Genomic DNA, 19,695 nt, shown 5'->3' with positions numbered 1-19,695 from the left:
GAGATGAAAAACGAAAAGCTATCTAGGTAAGATAGAGGCTATCTTACTATAGAGGGAAGCTTCCATCTTTTCTCCACACAAAAGAAATGATGGACCTTCTGGGCTGGCTCATGATCATGATCAACAAAGCCAGGCCACGATGGTAGTGAGAAATTGTTTTTACTTTATTTGCTTCTTCAACAAAATGTGAGATAGGAAGGGACAAGGGGAAGAATGAATGAACAGCTTCTCAGTGGGAGGGGAAATAAAGAAAAGAAATCTAAAGCAAACAGGAAGAGCACAGCTGAGGGCAAAGGACCCCAGGATGGGCTGCCGGAGACCGGTAGCTGAGTTCGGCGGAAATGAGCAATGGCCTACAAATCTCATAACCAGGAGAAGCACCACTCAGACATTTCCTGTGGGCTGGGCCCCAGAGGTAGCTGGTGGAGTAGTTGTCCAGGTTAACAACTTCCAATTAAAGCCAAAGAGGAATGTAATATGGAAGCCCCATCATGAAAAGATTCCATTACTTGATTGAATAAAGTCATAAAGGGCAAGGTCAGCAAACGCTTTTTTGAAAAAGGCCAAACAGTAACTATTTTTGGCTTTGTGGGGCATAATGTCTCCATCACTACTATTCAACTCTACCATTGTTGGGGGTAAAGCAGCCCCGGACAACATATAAATGCATGTGCACCTCTGTGTCTTAATAAAACTTTATTTGTAGACACTGACTTTGAATTTTATATGATTTTCATGTGTCATGAAATATTACTCTTTTGGGTTGTTTTTCCCATTTTAGCTCACGGGCTATCCTTAAACACAGGTGAGGCTATAGTTTGCAACTTCCCTGATAATGAGCATGGGCCCTGTGGTCAGACAGGCCTGTTTTTGCATCCTGCCTTTGCCGTTTACTGCTTATCCAGCCACAGGCAAGTTGTTAACTCACCTGAGCCTCAGTTTCCCTATTTGTAAATTAACAATAATAGTATCTATCCCCATAGGATTTATGTGAAGTTCAAAAGCGTAACACATGAAGTTCAAAAGCATAACACATCCCATAGTATAAGTGATGAGGATGAGGATGAGGATGATGATAGCATGGGGTGTTGGCATGTGGGCTTAGATCAACATCCAGACCTAAGGCTAATGGTCTGTAAAAAAAAAAAAAAAAAAAAAAGGTTGATCCCAATCCAACTATCCAACTTAAGGAGGAATAGAGAGACTAGAATATAAAACAGACAATGGGCTATCTAGCAAGGGTCTATTTAATGCTTCAACTCACAACTGAGTTGACTCCATTACGATGCTTTGATAGACTTCATGTGACTAGGTTATAACCTGAATATCCTGTCAATGCAGAAAGAGGAGTTTTATGGGCTGCATACCAAACTGTATGGACCAGCTGAGGAAAGGAAGACCCTATGAGGAGACAGGGCGAAAGGGGGGCAGCATTGACAGCGGCGGTAGGCTAGGAGGATGTGGGGAATTGTCGCATTTGGGGGTTATCCGTGCAGAGTTCCCTGTTTTGTCGTTGAGCCACCAGCTGTTGAAAACTTTCAGATTATCTCTGACAACCCTTCAGAGGCTCAAGTGCTGAGGTAACTTACAAACAGCTCCTGAAACCAGCACGGGATGGAGGAATTCACTCCAGTCCTGTCCCATTGGCTTCTTTAGACAGCTCATCTTAGTTCCGCATATTTTTAAAAGAAAAAGTTAGCCAAGGATCAGGCCACCTCTAAATCTGTCTAGAGGATGTAGGTAGGAGAAATGACACTGCTTTAGCCATCTAAATTGCCACTTATGCTATTCTTGCAACTTCCAAATAATGAAGCAAAGATCTAATGGGAATATTAATGGAAACAGGGCAGCAGAGGAAGAAAATTACCTTATAATTTAATTACCCCAAACCTTTGATGAAATGTGGAGGGAAGTGATAGAGACCCCCACTGATTAAAAATACTTTAACTGTCAGACATGTATTGAGCACTTCTTATTTATAAGCACAATGCTAAAAGAGGTGGGGATGCAAAGTTGTACGAGAAGAGATGTTAGCTACCCAGCAGGGGCTTTCGGAGATCGTCCATAAAAGGCAAATAACAATTACAGTGGTTAAAACGCGCAGCTGTATAGTGTAAGCGCTGGGAATTAAAATGAGAGTATTTGCAAAATATCCCCTGGCAGAGAACTGGGGAGAAGCCCCACCACCATGATTCATGGATCACCATCTCTTGGGTACAGGAAAAGAACCCCTGCTGTTCGGCCTGTCAGCCCCCTTTTCCAGCATGCTCCCCTCAAAAACAAACAAAACAAAAAAGTGTGAAATATGCTAAAGATTCTGGAAAAAAAAAAAAGCTCTATAAATGTGGATTACTAGTGTTTGTGTGTGGTTTAGTGAAAAGAGCTTTGGGACAGAGAATCAGGGGACTTAAGTTCCACCTCTGGCTCTTTCTACAGGCAAATTGCCTTCTTGCAAAGCTTGTTTATTCATTTGTAAAATGAGCTGATTGGACTATAAGACTCCTTTCCTAGCTCTAAATTCTATCACTGAATATCAGGATGCATAAATAAGCACATTCACTAAAGAAGGCTATGATAAGAAGACGTTGTGAACGACATATAATTTGGGAGGTCATCAAGCCTTAATTCTTCTAACAAATCTCATAAACTAAACCACCTTTTATGATGCACAGGATTGCACATGAGGCTAAAAAAAAAAAAAAGGCAATTTTTCTGCAACAGTGCATAGAACACAGCCAGGTGCTATGTAAGAATTATTTATGAAACTAAAGAAAAGCTACTTTTGCCTGTAGAGATTAACTGAAAATGAAGAAATGTCCAGAAGTTAGTTATTTCCCAGACTGGAATTTTAATCAGATCATTACACTTTTTTCTTATTATTTTCATATGGATCTGGATAGCTATATAAAGTATAACAAAATGAATTTATGAAATCTGTGATGTTTATTTAAGACATTTGGGTTAAAATTAAAATTAGAACTCTCCAGGGAACTAAACAGTTGAGACACATAGGACCCAACTCTCAAACCATGATTACCTAAGCTTTGCAATTTTGGAATGTTCTGTCCTAACTCTGGAAATAATTTGATCCCCAAATTAAAATTTCAAGACACATTTTATGAGAAAAAAACTCAAACACATAAAACACAAATGTCAAAAAAAAGGGGGGGGGAATTCAACTTCTCTTTTTTTTACTAAAAAATGCAAATGACAGTAAAGTATTAAGATCTTTGATCAAATTGGCAAAGGTTTTTTTTCACATTATGAGACCTAGGATGAAGAAAAGTAGCCATAGCCTTTCTGGAGAGCAATTTATTTGGCAATATTTACCGTGATGCTTAAACCCGAGAATGGGCACTCCCGAACACTGATGGGAATAAGAATTTGTGTTAGGTCTCTGGAGGGCAATCTGGCACTATGTCCATGCCCTCTGACCTAACACTTCCATTTCTAGGAATTCACATTTTAAGGACATAATTGGGCAAATGCACAAAGACGTATGTCCGTGATATTCCTTGCAACGTTGCTTAGAGCTGTAAAAAAAATGGAACTATGTGAAAGTCCAACTGGAGATTAATTAAGCAGCTACATCCTTACAAATTAAAATAAGCAACTATTTAAAAGAATGGGATACCTGACTGTGTGTGAATAGGGAAAGATGCCCAAGATAGATGGCGAAGTATAAAAGAGGTTGGAAGCATCATATATAGCATGCAAAACAGCACCCATGCGTACATATGTGTACTTATGTGTGTACAGATGCAAGGAGATGTTTACCGAAAAGCTACCAGTAATTAGCTCTGGATGGTGTGACTTGGAGTGATTTTAATTTTCTTATTAGGAAATTCTCTTTGGCTTGAATTTTGTTTTCAAAGAGCGTATATCATTTTTATAATAAGAAAGCTATTTTTAAAAGGTGGAACAGAAAAGGACAGTGGGGAAGAATTTGATATCCAGACCCTGGGACTTCCTCTAAGGCCACAGTATACGGTCACAGTAACATACGAGCTGGTCTGATCCTCATGGTAACTTCATAATATTCAAAGTTAATAAACATGAAGGTTCTGTTGAAGTGAATCAAATAGAACTGAATATTATGAATGTAGAAATATATTCACTCAGGGGGCACCTGGGTGGCTCAGGCGATTAAGCGTCAGACTCTTGGTTTCAATTCAGGTCATGATCTCAGGGTCATGAGATCAAGTCCCAGCTCGACTCTGCACTGGGCGTGGAGCCTGCTTCAGATTCTGTCTGTCCCTCTGTCCCTCCCCCACTACCCCCCTCAAAAAAAAAAAAAAAAAGAAAAAAAAAATATATATATACACACACACACATATATATATTCACTTGGAAATATTTCACAGTATATTGGTAAGTGAAACAAAAGGTAACTAAATAGACATGAGTTCTATACACACTTTAGATTTATTCATACACATATACAGGAAGTATTAAAAAAAAAGTCCAAAAGGATATATGCCAAAATGTATAGTGTGGTCACTAGTGATTCTTATTTTCCTTTTCTTTATTTTCAAATGTTTCTATAATGAACAAGTGCTATGTATGTACTTTTTTCTTTGGTTCTAAAAATATTCCTTATAGATCTTTCAGATTTTAAAATACTAGAAAGTAGTCCCAATGAGATAAATCTCAGCCCTTTTTAACTCCAGCATTAAATGGACCACCAAGAGAGCCCCTCAGAGCCCCTGCAGCTGACACGCAGCTGAATGAAGTGCTGAATGCCACACCACCACAAAACAAGCTCGGGGGAAACCCAAGGTACCTATTCTGATTTTGTGTCCTGAGATGTACGGGGTTATAAAACATCCTGGCTCAGATTACAGGCTAAGCATGACAAGTCTGTCTGGTACAACCTAACAAAGGAATTTACACAGAATGAGAAATTTACACATTTCATTTCCCAGGGTGGAATGAATTACAGAGGAAAAGAGCCCCTAGGAGTGCCTGCCCCACTCCTACATGCTTCTGAATTATGCCTTCCATGCATTTCCCCCAACACGATTTACCCAGTACTGACTGGCTTAAACTAAGGGAAGCTAATATTTTTAAAAGGTGAAAAGAGGGAGAAGGGAGAGAGAGTGCCTTTCTTACAGAGTCAAACTTCTTCTGTATTTTCAGGTGAACTGGGAGATGCCAGACCTCCCCACCTCCCTCTCTCCCTTCCTCCCTCAAATCATCATGGCTAATAACAATAGTTTTTTCTCTCCGGGGTAATGTAGATGACACATTTTTCCTGTAGCTTGTCTTCCTGTAATGTGCAGGAATTCCTGCACTTTCTGGGTGCCCTTCCTGTTAACTTACATTTCAGATTTCCTCAAAGGCATTCTACCACTTTAATATTTGAAAAATGTCAGCTCAACCCCAGACAGCTAATATAAACAAGCTGAAAAGCATACCACCTAAAGTTACAACTGTGGAAAACAAAATTTCTTTTTAAGAAATTCTTTCTCGGAATCTCACCGTTGGTAAGGCTGGAAAGAAGCAGCCCCGTCCTTCCAGCTCCCAGGGAGTCTGTAATTCTTTTGCCTCTGCTCTGCCTTAAATTAGAGGTCTGGGAGACCGAATTATAGTGATCTAGAAAGTTCATAAAGGTCCTCTGAATTGAACATGTGGTTAAATTCTTCAATACTATGAGGTTGTGTCCACCTTTCACTTTTGCCTCCCATTCCATTTGGTTATAGTATTACAAAGCACTTTGGTACTGCGAAAAATGTCTTGGCCACTTGAGAATACGTAGCCGAATTAGGCCAATTCCACACTTAACGTCCAGGCCAAGGCTCCCATGCCATGTCTGAAATGATCATCCACTTCCTTCTATCGATAATTTCCCTTTTGGACAGGCACCTCACATTGGCACCAGATTTGCCTTCCAAAGAGGACCCAATTAAGAAAACCATTTGGCTAACTGGGAACTGATTTGAAGAACCACCAGTAGCTGATCTCCAGTGGGCACACTCCTAATGCAAGTGTGCCATGCTGATACCTTCTAGTTTCCCAACTCAGAAACTTGCTCTAGTACGACAGAGCTACCTTCAGAGTGAGAGAAAAAAAAAAGTAGAAAAGGAACCTGATTTACTTTAGACCCTAAGGTCCAAAGATAAGATCACTATAAAACCGTCTTCTTCACAAACCTTCCTATCTCCCAGAGAGATCACTGCCATCTCTAAACTCCCAACTGGGCCATTTCTTTTCACTATCTATGCAATTATCTTGTATCATAATGATTTGCACACATGCTTTCTAAATGGTAAGTTCCTTGAAGGAAACAAGTACATTTAAATATTTTGTGTGTGTGTATATATATAGATAGATATATAGATATATAGATATCAATCACACATACACATACGTGAATACATACATATACATACACATACATATTCATACATCTATTAAACTGAACTGAATAAATGAGTGTATACCAAATACAAAGTAACTAGATGCCAGCTCTTTAATGCATCAAAGCCCAGAATGCCCATTCTAAGCTGTTACGTCTCCGCTCAGTTAGGAGACTGTAGGTTTCCTCTTTACTAAGGAACATCTGTACTTCATAATGCCAATTCCTAGGTTCTTCAGCACTCTGAGCTTTCCAGATTTCCATTCGCCCCTAATGGTCAAGGAAAACACTGCCCTACTTCGAACTCTTGAGAACATATATCATTTCCTTCTTGGTCTGAGATGTGTGATTCCCATCAGGCAGAATTAAAAAGTGGTTCAACAAAATACCAAAAAAATGGCAGAAAGCTTATGAGACACTTTAATTTCACTGGATCTTCCCCATGCATGTAGTGTCCCTCGTAGCCTTACTCACCTATACCTAACTCACCTCTTCCCTCCATACATTCTCATATGGCATATGCTTTCTCTATAGTGAAGGATTTGTTCTGAAACAAGCAGTGACTTAGGGTCCTAGAGGCACCTGACAGCACCCCCTCAGCTCTCTGATGCCATGTCAGGAATTTTTTTAATCCCCTCCCCAGTATGACATTAAGCCTGCAAAATACAACTGTATAAAAAATTTTTTTTAAGAAAAAGAAAAAAAATTTAAAAACAACCATAACCCTGAATTTCTGACCTATTATAGCTGTCTAAATACACGTAATTACACACTTAAAAAGATTTCATTATGATTTTCAACGAAACGGTGCATTCCCCCCATGTTGGTGTAATGCTTAAAAGTACAGTTTTCTCCCCATATTTCCCCTCGAGATGCAAAGCACCTCCCAAAAGGGGAGACATAAAACATCTATGTCCTCACTGCTGCTTCTAAATACTGTGAGCCAATAAGCAATTGGTGTACAGTGTAAAATCTCAGAAGAGAAAGACTTCTCGTCTGCTCTTTTTGTAATATGTTATTATTCACACTTCACCTTTACTTCCTTTAAAAATCAAAAGTTGCTTAATGTTCAAAGCGGTATCAATGGAAATGTAGCTAAAAACGGACACCGCAACGGTTTATTCCCAAAGGAATATAAGATTACATTAATTTCCTACTAGTTTAACTCAACTTTTACCTTTCATCGTCACCTACAGACTTTTAAAAAGTTTGTATTCCTGTTGCACATAAAATTACTTATAATGTGTGTGCATACTAAAGAATTTTACAATTATATAAAGCACTGCACATTTAGACGCTACCAACCTGCTCTATCTCTCCTGACTGTGCAAAAGGCAAAAAGAGCTCAGTAATCCTAGCAGAAGAATGCAAATAACGTCAATGCACAGCTGAACTGCAAGCCCTGCCTTACAGGAACTCTCTGTGTCTGCAAAAAAAAAAAGACACATACTAAACAGGAAATGCAACTGAGCTGTGGAAAACCTCAAACTTAAAAATGCAATCGCTAGGCGAAAATTGCATCCATGCATTCATAAATGCATGCACAACCCTTTGCATTTTTGCAAGTAATGCAAACAGGCTCTTACCTTTCGACTGAGACATTTTCCCCTTTCCTTTGATGGGGGAGGGGAGCACAAAAGACTTTGCCTTGCTTCTCTTCTGTAGCTAGTTTTGCAACAAAGATGCAAGCTGCAGGCGTGCAATCTTCATGCAAGTGGAGTTTCTCTTGACCGATGCAGCAGATGGACTTTCAGGGAATCAAGATGGAAATGCACACCTTGCAAAACAGACTGGAAAGTGATTTTTTCCCCCAGTTGCAACGTTAGGGAAGGCTGTGCTGCAGCTACATGATGGGCCAGGGCTGGCAGCTAAAAGCTCCAAACTTGGAACTGAGTATCTTAGTGCGCAGACGTCCTTCCTGCGAAGGGCGCGGGGGCCGCTGGGTAATGTAGTTCCGAGCAGAGTCCACGGGGCTCTGATTTAAGGAAACGCGGTCGCTTGGGTCGCTGAGCGAGATGACTGGGTGCGCCCAGATAAACAAGTCAGACACGCAGTCGGTAGTAAGTGATGGGGCCAAAAACGGCAGGGCCAAGGCGAGGGAGCATTTTTTGTTACCGAAAAGCCCTGAAGCAACAGTTGAAGAACATTAGGTTAGCTGAAAAGCATTTGGCTCTCTGAGAAGGTCGGCTTGGGTGTTTCGTGTTTGCCGGGCAGCACCTGTTGTAGTAACCCTGCCTGTAGACGTTTTACCCCCCACGCCTCCATTTTTAAAAACATTTTTCTCGCTTGGACAATTGGTTGGTGACTTGGCTGGCTAGAGGTAAGATTACCTTTGCAAATGAATAGAAGATGCAAAGTTTTTAGGCAGAAATGATCCAGGTGGATGATTGTCAAGGAACCTGAAATTCATTACTGGGGGCTGGGGGAGGGGCAGTTCTCATTTCTTGAAGGGTTCAAGAGGAAGTTCGCTTTTTATGTGTCAAAGCTAACTTTATCAAAGTTACAATGTTTAGATGCTTTTTCTCACCTGATGGGGGAGGAAAGCCCCCGGTCTAAGGGAGAGAGTAGGTGGTAATCTTAAATTACCCGAACCAGAGATCTTGAATTTATTCAGCTAAATTAACAGTATTTGTTGAACTCCTGGGATGGGCCAGGCACCTTTCTGGGGTGTTGGGTCATCCATTTGTCGTGTATTGCCCATGGCTAGGGGATGGGCAGCAACATGGTAGACAGAGCCACCCCCTTCACAAGGAAGCCAGAGATGCGCAGAACGATTCCATGCAAGCAAAGAAGCTGAGTGAGGGGGCGTGGGCTGAAATGAGCTCAGACTTCTACCTCACTGAGTAGACCAGGCTCAGAAATGTGCTTTCAAGGGAGAGTGGGAGAAATGGAGGGTTTCAGGCTGCCGAGGTGTGAACCAAGCACAGTAAAGAAATGAGGACAAGCCTCTTCAGGAGACGGTAAGGATACTGTGTCGCCTTGTATACAAAAGCGGGGGTGGACAGAACCCCAGGTGAGGACTGTACTGGCTGGTAAAGGCCGACTAGAGGTTTGGACTTTATTCCGCAGGTACTTGGGAGGTGGTGAAAGGCTTTTGAGGGGCGTAAGTGAATCAAGGCATTGTTTTAAGAAGGTAAATTTGCCTCCACAATCGTGGTTGAGTCAAAACTGGGAGAGTCCAGAGATAGGTCGGGTCAGTAGTGGAAAATAAAAAGAGGCACTTTGAAAGAGGATTCAGCCAGATTTGATGACTGCTAATGAAAACTATGGCCATTTTGTTTGGAATTCTAGGAAACCAGGGCCTTCTGAGTAATGGATGCATTGGAGGGAGGAAGACCACCATGTTTAAGCTAGAAGTCACCAAATCAGCTCTTAAAACAAATACGCAGTAAGGGAGGGAACGAACATTAATTTACCTAAGTTGATCTCCTGTCCTGGCATTATTGAAAATTACTCATAAGGTCACCCTGGGTTCATATTAGCTTCTGTCCGGAAGACCAAAGGGTCTCTGTCCCAGGAACCACAGAATCGGGGATGTACTAGCTCACTTTCTTTCACTGTCCTTCTAGACAAATCCTTGCTGTCCCTTCCTGTCCTGGCACACACAGCCTCGGCACATCTTGGAACTGGCATTTTTGTTTTCGAAGTCTCATTTAACCAAGAGGCACGTGAGGGCGGAGATCCCTGTCCGTGCATCCCGTTCACCTCTGCAAACATTCACGGAGCCCCTGCTAAGTGCCAGGCTCTGGGGTGGCCACTGGTGCATGTTGCTGCTGTCATTTGTGTGGTACTTTCTCTTCGTGGCGTGCGGAGTTCATCGCTGGCAAACGGATCATGTCCCAAAAATCCATCTGTAATGCATATTCCCATAGAAACGATATGTTCCACAGCCAATGCCCACATTCACTCACACACCCGTACCCAAAACACCTTTGACCCACACATTGGCTCAGCCACACGTTTAAAAATACCAAGACTGGGGCGGCTGGCTGGCTCCGTTGGCAGAGCATGCGGCTCTCGATCTTGGGGTCGTGAGTTCAAGCCCCAGGTTGGGCGTGGCGCTCACTTAAAAAGATAAATAAAAATAGCAAAATTTCTCATTTTTTCGTTAATGGGAAAAACGTGTTTTGAATTTCCACGGGGAACGCAACCTCCCTTGGAAGTCTTAGATTCCAGAAGAAAAAGTTCTTGCCTTGGTGGCCAACAGTTTCCTCCTCCCATGGTCTTGGGTGGCAGGAGAAGCTATACCTCTGTACTGTCGCGGGCCTTGCCTCTTCTTGCCAGGATAGGAATCCCTCCCATGGTGGTGTAAGGAACTGGAAGCAAAATCCGGCATATTGTTCCTTTATTAGACAGTACATCAGGGGTTTATCTTGAGGTGGCCTGGGTTCTTGCTTCAAATCCCCCATCTTGAAAATGTTCTATGCTTTAGATCTTTCTAAAATGCAAATTTGATGTATTCCCCCACGCCCAACCCCAGCTTATAGTGACCATCAAGACAATGGCAAACTCCTTCGCATGGCATAATTGGTTTCTTGAGACCTGTCCCCTGCTGACCCTCCAGCTTCATTTCTCACCCTATGTTGATGCTATAACCAGAAGCCAGGGTTCCCTCTCCTTTCTTTAGGTATGCTGATCCCTCTACCTGGCAAGCCTTTTCCATTCTTGACCTAGCTCATTCTGATTTGTGCTTCAAGAGTTAGCTTAGCTGTCATTTCCTTTTGGCAGCCTTCTGTGACCCATCACCCTATGAGCACCCTCAGTGTGAATTAGGTGCATTCTCTAATTCTGTAGCTCCCAGCATACACCTCTTTCTTGATACTCATCATAGGGCTGACAGGTGTTCATTTACCTTTTTGTCTCCTCCAGGAGCCTGAACTACTGGAGATCAGAGACTTATCTCTGCATTCCCAATACCCTGTATCTAGCATAGAATAGATCCTCAAATGCATACTGAAATAATAAATGCAATAAATCGGGAAGGGACTTGTGACCATGGACAGCCTGGAATAACAAGATTCCAATGATAGTAACACCTGCAGGGGAAATTAGAACACCTGGGCAAAGCCCTATGCTGTCAGGTTAGAGGTGTGATTCGTGAAAGGATGACCTTAGGTTAAGTCAGACTGGCTCTGAAAGAATTATTCTAGAAGTATATGCAAGGTGTCTCAACCTGGGGTGATTTTGCCCCCCCACCCAGGGACATTGGACAACGTCTGGAGACATTTTTGGTTGTCACAACCGGGAGGGTGGAAGTGGTGACACTGGCATCTAGAGGGTAGAGATCAGGGATGCTGATGATCGTACTGCAAGGCACAGGAAGCCTCCCACAACCAAGAATTATCTGGTCCAGCGGTGCCTGGGTGGCTCAGTCCATTAAGCGTCTGCCTTCGGCTCAGGTCATGGTCTCAGGGTCCTGGGCTCGAGCCCCACATTAGGCTCCCTGCTCATGGGGAGTCTGCTTCTCCCTTTTCCTCTCCCTCTCTCGCACTCCCTCTCAAATAAAAAAAATAAAATCTTAAAAAAAAAAAAGAATTATCTAGTCCAAATGTCAGTAGGGGTGAGTTTGAGAAATGCTGGTACATAGTGACACCTTGAGAAGTTACTGACATCCTATTTTTAAGTTAATTTAAAGCTAATGAGATTCAGTAAGTGTAAATTTTGATGTGAAGAAAACACTAGAATCTAAGAGATGTGGGTTCTAGTCCTGGCTGCAGAAAGAGTGAGCAGTGGCTCCTAAGGCAAGTCACTTTACCTTTCTGGACCTCTTTTTGTTCCACTAAAATAAGGAGGGCTAGACTAAATTCCAGTTCTAGTATCCCATAGCTCTAAAACCAGCTCAGTGTCTGATTAAAACCACCAAAGATTTAAAGGAAGAGAGGTGTGATCACATATTCTACTTTTTACATTGGAATTAAGGGTTCCTGATCCCCTGTTCCTGCAGGCCAACTAATGACTGTTGTAACAATAACCCTTACGAGATGAGACAAGAAATATTCAAATTACAGTTTGAAATATTGCCTTCCAGATAGCAGTACTCATCTGTACGTGACATTTATGAATGTTTTCCAACAATGTCTACTAGATGTCAGAAACATGGGAAAGAAGGTGCCAGAGTTAAAGCTAAGAGTTCAGCTCTGAATATCTACTTTCCTAGATTGTAGAAAATTATAGTATAAATAGGTACGTTATGCGGAGAAACATGGCAGGTTGGTTTAAGGAACTGGATGATGAGTTGCAAGTGTACAATAGCTTTAAGCACAAATTTTGTTTTCACTGCATTAATATATCACAATGAATTATGATTGTTGGTAGAAATTTTAGAAATTCCAAGGTAGATTCAGCTTAGCTTCCAGTGCCCTCCCCAATAGCTGTCATTTCCTGACAGCTATACCTGTTCCGCCTTCTTCCATTCATATACTCTAGGATTCCTTTGTTTAAGCGAACTGGTCAAAACAGGATTATTTATCCTACTGAGATAGGAATTTATATGTCACCATTTCTGTATGTTAACTCACGCCATTCTATGTCTTTGCCTTATTCTGGCCCCAACCCAAGTCTTCATTTTTCTAAAGTCTACCCTTCATTCAAGGTTCAAGGTCACCTCTTCTATGAAGTTGTCCTTGATCACATCCCTCTGTCTTAAAAGACATCATCGCCTTTAAATTCTGATGGCATCTGTTAGCTTTTATGGGCCATATATCTAATACTGTCTTGCAGTAAATATTACTTAAGTACAGATCTTACCTCTTCTGCGAAATCTTTCATTCTCCGCACATTCCTAACTTACTCCCTTGGGCAGACCTTACTTGTCTATATTTGGCCCTTGTTCTAAGCTTGGGCAGGGGCTGTTTCATCTTCATCATGTTGCCCCAAGTCAAATATATGTCATGCATATAATATGTGCTCAGCTAATACTCGTTTATCTGATGTATGGATGGGATTTATTACATACTGAATGCATTCACCTAAAATGGGTTGGTTAGCTTATCTTAGCATTTTATTGAAATTGAAACAAATGCCAGCATAGGGATTTATTAGGAAGAAGAATTTTTATTTAATTATGATATATAATTATCAAAAAAGTGTTTGACTGATACTTTAAGACTCCTATTAAGATTCTAGATTTTCAAATTACTATCAACAACCTTTAAGAGAAGTGTCCAGTATATCTAATGGAAATGCCAACGGACTCTCCAGAGTCCTCATTATTACATTCTTATTGAATAAAAAATTTGTAATATGAATGTTCAGTGTTTCTAAGCAATCAAGGAGCCATATAGAACTCCAATGTGATGCCGTTTCAACCTTGCCCCAAAACCAAATTGAGTCTTAGCCAGATGTACTAGCATGAGCTGACTGACAAAGGATGTATGTTCTAGGAAAGTAAGAATAGAAACGATTCCTGCGGGGTGCCTGGGTGGCTCAGTCCTTAAGCGTCTGCCTTTGGCTCAGGTCATGATCCCAGGGTCCTGGGATCAAGCCCCACATCGGGCTCCCTGCTCAGTGGGGAGTCTGCTTCTCCCTCCCCCACTCCCCCTGCTTATATTTCCTCTCTTGCTCTCTCTCTCTCTCTGTCAAATAAATAAATAAAATCTTTAAAAAAAGAAAGAAAAGAAAAAACGATTCCTGCCTAGTATTCACCCTATAAGATGATCATGTGTCATCTGGATAGTGTGTTAAAGCAAATAGCGAACTGCTTTGAATCATTAGATTAAGTAATACTGGGCAGGCACCAAAAAGATTTCAAATTCTGTTAAGAGAGAAAATGGCAATGTTGTCTAATCCAACTCATGCATATACTTTTTCTTCTCCTTCCACCATAATCAAATCAATCGATCTCCATCCGTATAGATACACACACGCATACACACACATACACACGTGTGTGTGTGTGTGTGTGTGCGCCTAGTTGTCTCTCTCATACAACACTCACTCATTTTCTTCTGTGGTCCTGCCCCATCTAGCTTCTGAAAATCTGAACAGATTTTAAGTCAGAGCTCTACAGAAAGCCAAATAAATGGTCATGCTCTGTATGTGAGGTTCAAGTTACACTTAAATTTGGAACTCCTTTGCCACACTCCTAATCAGTACCATATTTAACCAATTGTTGATTTGTATTATCCGAGGGTGATTCAAAAAGAACTGCACCTTGGCCACCCAGATACCCAGATATTTCACTTTGCAACTTCTTCCAGAGAGAATTCCTCCAAGAACCTCATGTTTGTACTGCGCCATCGTTTTCCGCCTTAAAGGGATGAAGAATCTTGTCACGGCTGCCATTGCAGTTGTCAGAAGTGGTATATTACAGAGGGGTCAAGGGTGATTGATACATGCATTAGGGACCTGAAAGGCACATATCAAACATTTTTTAAATTACAGAGTGCTGGGCCACCTGGGTGGCTCAGTTGGTTAAGTGTACAGCTCTTGATTTTGGCTCAGGTCATGATCTCAGGGTTGCAAGATGGAGCCCCACGTCGGGCTCTGTGCTCAGCACGGAGTCTGCTTGGGGATTCTCTCTCGCCCTCTCCCTCTGCCCCTCCCCCCACCATGCTCGCAAATAAATAAATAAATAAATCTAAAGAAATAGAGAGAGAGCTGGGAGAATTTCTTTACAAGAGGTGTTGTCAAATTATGGCCCATGCTCCAAATTCACTGCGCCTGCTGTTTCTGTAAATAAAGTTTTATTGGAACACAGTTACGCCCAGTCACTTACGTATTGCCTGTGGGTGCTTTTGAACTACAGCAGAGTTGCAATAGAGACTAACCAGCCTGCGAAACCTACAATACTTACTTTCTGGCCCTTAACTGCATGAGTGTGTAGACCCTGCTTTACAAATTGGTCTTGACTGCTTGTTCCTATAAACCCCGGTTACTAATTAATGCATTTCCAAAGGTGTTCAGTTTTCTCTACGGTCACCCTGTGCTTGAACTGTTTCTAGTACGAAAGTCTTAACTCCACAGTTATATTGTAAAGTCCTTGAGAATACTCATGAATACCCTGGAGAGCTTATAGAGCACAGCAAGGGGGCACAGAGTGAGCCTGTTCTAAGTATTTCTTGACAGACTGATTAAATCGAGCATTTCCTCTAAGAATCATGACTCTTGTAACATAAGAAAAAATTCGCTCTCAGTTTTCCTTGAGTATCTCTGCCTTTCCATCTATTTTCCTTTTCCTATGTATCTCTCAGGATGTTCAAATCCCAGATGTTTAAATACTAGGTCTATGTACGAAAGAAGGATTAAGAAAAATCAGAATATAAAATACAGGCAATGCCAGCTATAAAACATTACATCTCACAAATCTTTTTTGTCCCGGGAGCCCAAAAGAAAAGAACAGAGGGAGGCACCCTGGTTTATTATACCCCATTTTAAAAAGTAATAGACCCTCGTTAAGACCTACAGTTACGACAAGCATGGCATGGGTTAAGAAAATGGAAAAAGTATGATCTCTGTTCTGAGAAACTTAAAATCCTGTGGGTAACGTTAGTAACATTTTTATAATATTTCAAGGTTTACAGGCTCTCTCCACATCCACCATGTATCGTTTTATCCTTACAGTGACACTGAAGTGGGTTGTCCCTAAATCCCGGTTTATCATCATCTCATGTTGTTGCTTTACTTAGACAAGATGGAAAAACATGTGATTTAAAACTGTCTGGTTGCAGATGTAGAAACTGGTCTTCTGATCCCTAGTCCCTTACTTCAGCTATCCAGTCTCGTCGTAAGCTAGGTAACTTTTAGTCAATGCCCTAGAAATTGTACCTTTTTCAGGTTAAGAGTCATTCGGTAACATTTTGCTTTGTTTTGTATTAGTTATTCATGGGACAGGCTCAGCTCAGGACTCATACAAGTCCACAATAGATCTGTGTATCTCCTTTACACTCTGTACCTTAGCCAACGCACTGTGACAATTCAGTAAATCCTGTACTATTTGAGGTTGAGTTAGAAACACTGATACAGGACAGTGTTGTGCCCTTCAAGGCTCCTTGATCTGTTTACACTGATATTAATAGATGGTTCTGGGCTTCAGTCACAGACCCGAATAATTCCGGTCGTACTGACCTGCTACACTCCATTAAAAACTATAAAATATTCTGGGAAATATTTTAGGTAAGCGATATATGCAAGTTACAGAAAAAGTTCAACAGTTCACAGAATATTAAGAAGCTGTCTGAACTATACAGTGCTATAGAAATAATTATGGAGAGTCAACGTAATAAATCAATTTTTTCTTAAATTGTTCCATTTTTGGATTAGTGTCCAAAGGAAATGCTTTATTATTAACAGCATATGGCAGGTAAGTTGAAAATACTGCTAATTTTCCTTATTTCTGCTCCTTTGAGATGGTAGACTAATAATTTTGTTTGTGAGCCAAATTCATAAAAACAGCGGGTTCTATATATTTGTTCAATTAGTCTATCTTATAACCAAATAGGGTTTTATAAGTATTATGTAATTGTGTAGTATTAGAAAGCGGCTATTTGAGAATATAATGAGTGTCTGATGGTGCTTTATAGATTGGGCTTCCTACCATAAAGAGGGTTAAGGTTAACCTCTTTATGGTGTGGTAACGTGAACCACACACTCCATGCCTTTTCATGATCCTGTAGCCTACGACATAAGGAGTACAACAGCATACATCATTAGATTGTACCTACTGCCTCTGGAATTGTTCGGAAGTCTATTTTAGAGCTCCTTCCCAGCAGCTTTATTTTACTGACATTTAGGTGGGAAATGAAGACAACCTAAAAACCTGCACATTGGCAAAAGGCAACCAGAGATTTCCTTTTTACGGGGCCTTATTTATCCTGTTGTTTCTGGATTGTTTGAATCCAAATAAGTATCAAATGCTTGTATTAAACAGTTTTGGGCATATTGCCATCTGGCACTGAGTAAATTTTGGAATGCGGGTAGATATTTCAAAGAAAATTGCAGAAAGCGTCATGTACAATTTTCTTAAGCTGATTTCTGTGAGATCTATGATTTCGGAAGCTCTCGGAAGCTCAGTCTACAGGTTTTTAATAGACATTTGGATGATTTTTTAAAAATACCCAGGTAGTGCTTTATGAAAAAATAGAATGCTTGGCTCCTAACTTTTAATGGCTCATTAATTTTGAGCTTCTCATAGTAGTTATTTAAAATGCGCTATGTAAAAAAAATGTTTAAGGCTGTATGAATTGCATAATATTAGTTCTTACCCCATCTTAATGAGATAGCAAACCAAAGTGTATCTGGGTTTGAAGTTAGGGCAACTGTATATTCACAATAAATGCTCCTGGCATTATAGGTAGATTCAAGAAAGGAAGTAGAATATTTATTTATTTATTTATTTATTTATTTATTTATTTATTTATTTGAGAGGGAGAGAGAGTGTGTGCGCGTGCAGGGGGAGGGGCAGAGGGAGACAAACAGACTCCTTGCTGAGCGGGGAGCCTGACACAGGGCTGGATCTCACAACCCTGAGATCATGACCGGAGCCAAAATCAAGAGTCAGATGCTTAACTGACTGAGCCACCCAGGTGCCCAGAGCAGAATATATTTATGACATCTAACTATCTTCTAGACTAAGATAAAATTATTATAATTCACAGGATGTGAGCAAAAGCCATCTCAAATATAAAATACATTACTCTATTTATTCCTGTATCTGCAAATATCTATTTCTTTCTTCATCAACATTGGAGGGGTCAAGTTGATTCAGATTTTAATCTAGTAAGCTGAAGGCACTGTTTTAGTTTGCAAACCGAGAACCCTCACTGTCACAATTTTAAGTGACCTGATTTATATGATATTGACTTAGGAGCAAGGTGAAACTAAAATCATTACCAGCCATTCTCTGTTATATTTAAAATTAACAGAGGAACAAAATTTTCCAAAATATGACTAAAATAAGATTATACCTCTTTGGATGCTACCAACTTTTTAATACACCTCCCAACTCAGAGACATAAAGCCTGTGTTTTATAAAGATGTTTAACGATTTCAACCTCAAGTCTTTATATAACCAATAGTCATGGACTATTTTTCAAGGATAGTGGTGACTCTGAAATATGGAATTTATTGGCTGATGATGCTCTTCAAGTGCCCTTCTACATAATATGGTTCCTGTGTTTTGTTTCAAACCCATTTTTGATAATGAATCAACAGAAGTCACATAAAAAAAAATGATTCTAAGGATTCCTGCTAGTTATTTTTTCAGCCGTTCACATTTAATTTAGGAAGGGAATTTGAATTAGCAAATTAATACCTATCCTACCTGTTTTTAAAAGTTTATATTAATAGAAGAGTCAGATATGATGAATATTTCTTAAAGTCAAGTGTTCTATTGAAAGCAGTTTAGTTTGGAAAAGGCAGAAAAATTCAGAAGGATATTATATGGAAATATTTCATAAGAATTAGCAGATATGGTTAGACACAGATTAAAAGAAAAATAAAAAGGAGTCAGATAATTTGGAGTGTGTTTTATCTGCTTATAATATATACCTCGAATACCAAATTCATACATAAAAAAGCAAAGTAGTCGACCTTAATAAAATAACTTCAGGTCTATTTCATAGATGGTCCCTGCCTCATCTGCACAGGAGTAGATAAGTGTCTCTGTTGTCTTAGCTGTACTTATAATCACCCTTCTTTCCCCTCAGCTGAACAGTTGACGATTGAGGACTGAAGACACGTGAGTTGCTGAGATGTGGTCTAGGCTGTAAATACTGTGATTTAGGCTGTAAATACTGTGAAGAATTAGGTGCAATAAAAGTTCAAGTAAATGTGAATTTTGGCCCCCGTTTTATGTTGAGAGGACTCTGGTAGAGATAGTCAAGTGTCAAATACCAAGAATATGGCATCAGAAGATGCTTTTTTCCTGTGTCATAGCCCATGGAAGCAGATAAATTGACACAGCTCTAGCACTTGCTTCCATGACCAAGTCAGTTTCCATTATCGGCTAGTTGTTCATAGGTATAATTTGATGACACTAGACCTGTATAGGTTGACCATAATTGCAAGGGTATTATAGCACAGACTCTGGAGCCAGACGGCCTGGCTGGGTTGGACCCCTGGTTCTTCTAATTACAGTTGACACTTGAATAACACAGGTTTGAAATGCACGGATCCACTTATTTGTGGATTTTTTCCCCAATAAATACAGTACAGTATTGTAAATGTATTTTTCTTATGATTTTCTTAACACTTTTTTCTTACTTTATTGTAAGAATACAGTACATAACAAATATAACTTGCAAAATACGTGTTAATCAACTCTTTATATTATCTGTAAGGCTACCAGTCAGCGGTATGTCATTACTAGTTAAGTTTGGGGGGAACCAAAAGTTTTTCAT

The 19,695-nt window shown here is 40.4% G+C and overlaps 2 protein-coding genes across 3 annotated transcripts in view; one reads left to right on the top strand and one right to left on the bottom strand.

The window, feature by feature from the left end:
- MAP2K6 (mitogen-activated protein kinase kinase 6) overlaps window positions 1-8,243 on the bottom strand; it is a 113,118-nt gene extending 104,875 nt beyond the window's left edge. Inside the window, exon 1 of the mRNA XM_036083797.2 lies at window positions 7,945-8,243. Within this exon, the coding sequence (XP_035939690.1) occupies window positions 7,945-7,960 (16 nt within the window). The 5' untranslated portion in view covers window positions 7,961-8,243. The remainder of the gene's footprint in view (window positions 1-7,944) is intronic.
- Window positions 8,244-8,341: 98 nt separating this feature from the next.
- Window positions 8,342-19,695, top strand: part of ABCA5 (ATP binding cassette subfamily A member 5) — a 126,435-nt gene continuing 115,081 nt past the window's right edge. For both annotated transcript variants that reach the window (XM_078066011.1, XM_078066012.1), the window contains exon 1: window positions 8,342-8,678. The gene's annotated coding sequence lies outside the window, so the exon portion shown is untranslated. The remainder of the gene's footprint in view (window positions 8,679-19,695) is intronic.

This window comes from Halichoerus grypus, chromosome 2 (assembly GCF_964656455.1).
Source record: "Halichoerus grypus chromosome 2, mHalGry1.hap1.1, whole genome shotgun sequence".
In the NCBI taxonomy this organism is placed as follows: domain Eukaryota; kingdom Metazoa; phylum Chordata; class Mammalia; order Carnivora; family Phocidae; genus Halichoerus; species Halichoerus grypus.
The sequence above is the reverse complement of the archived record's forward strand: the minus strand, read 5'-3'. Positions and strand labels throughout refer to the sequence as shown.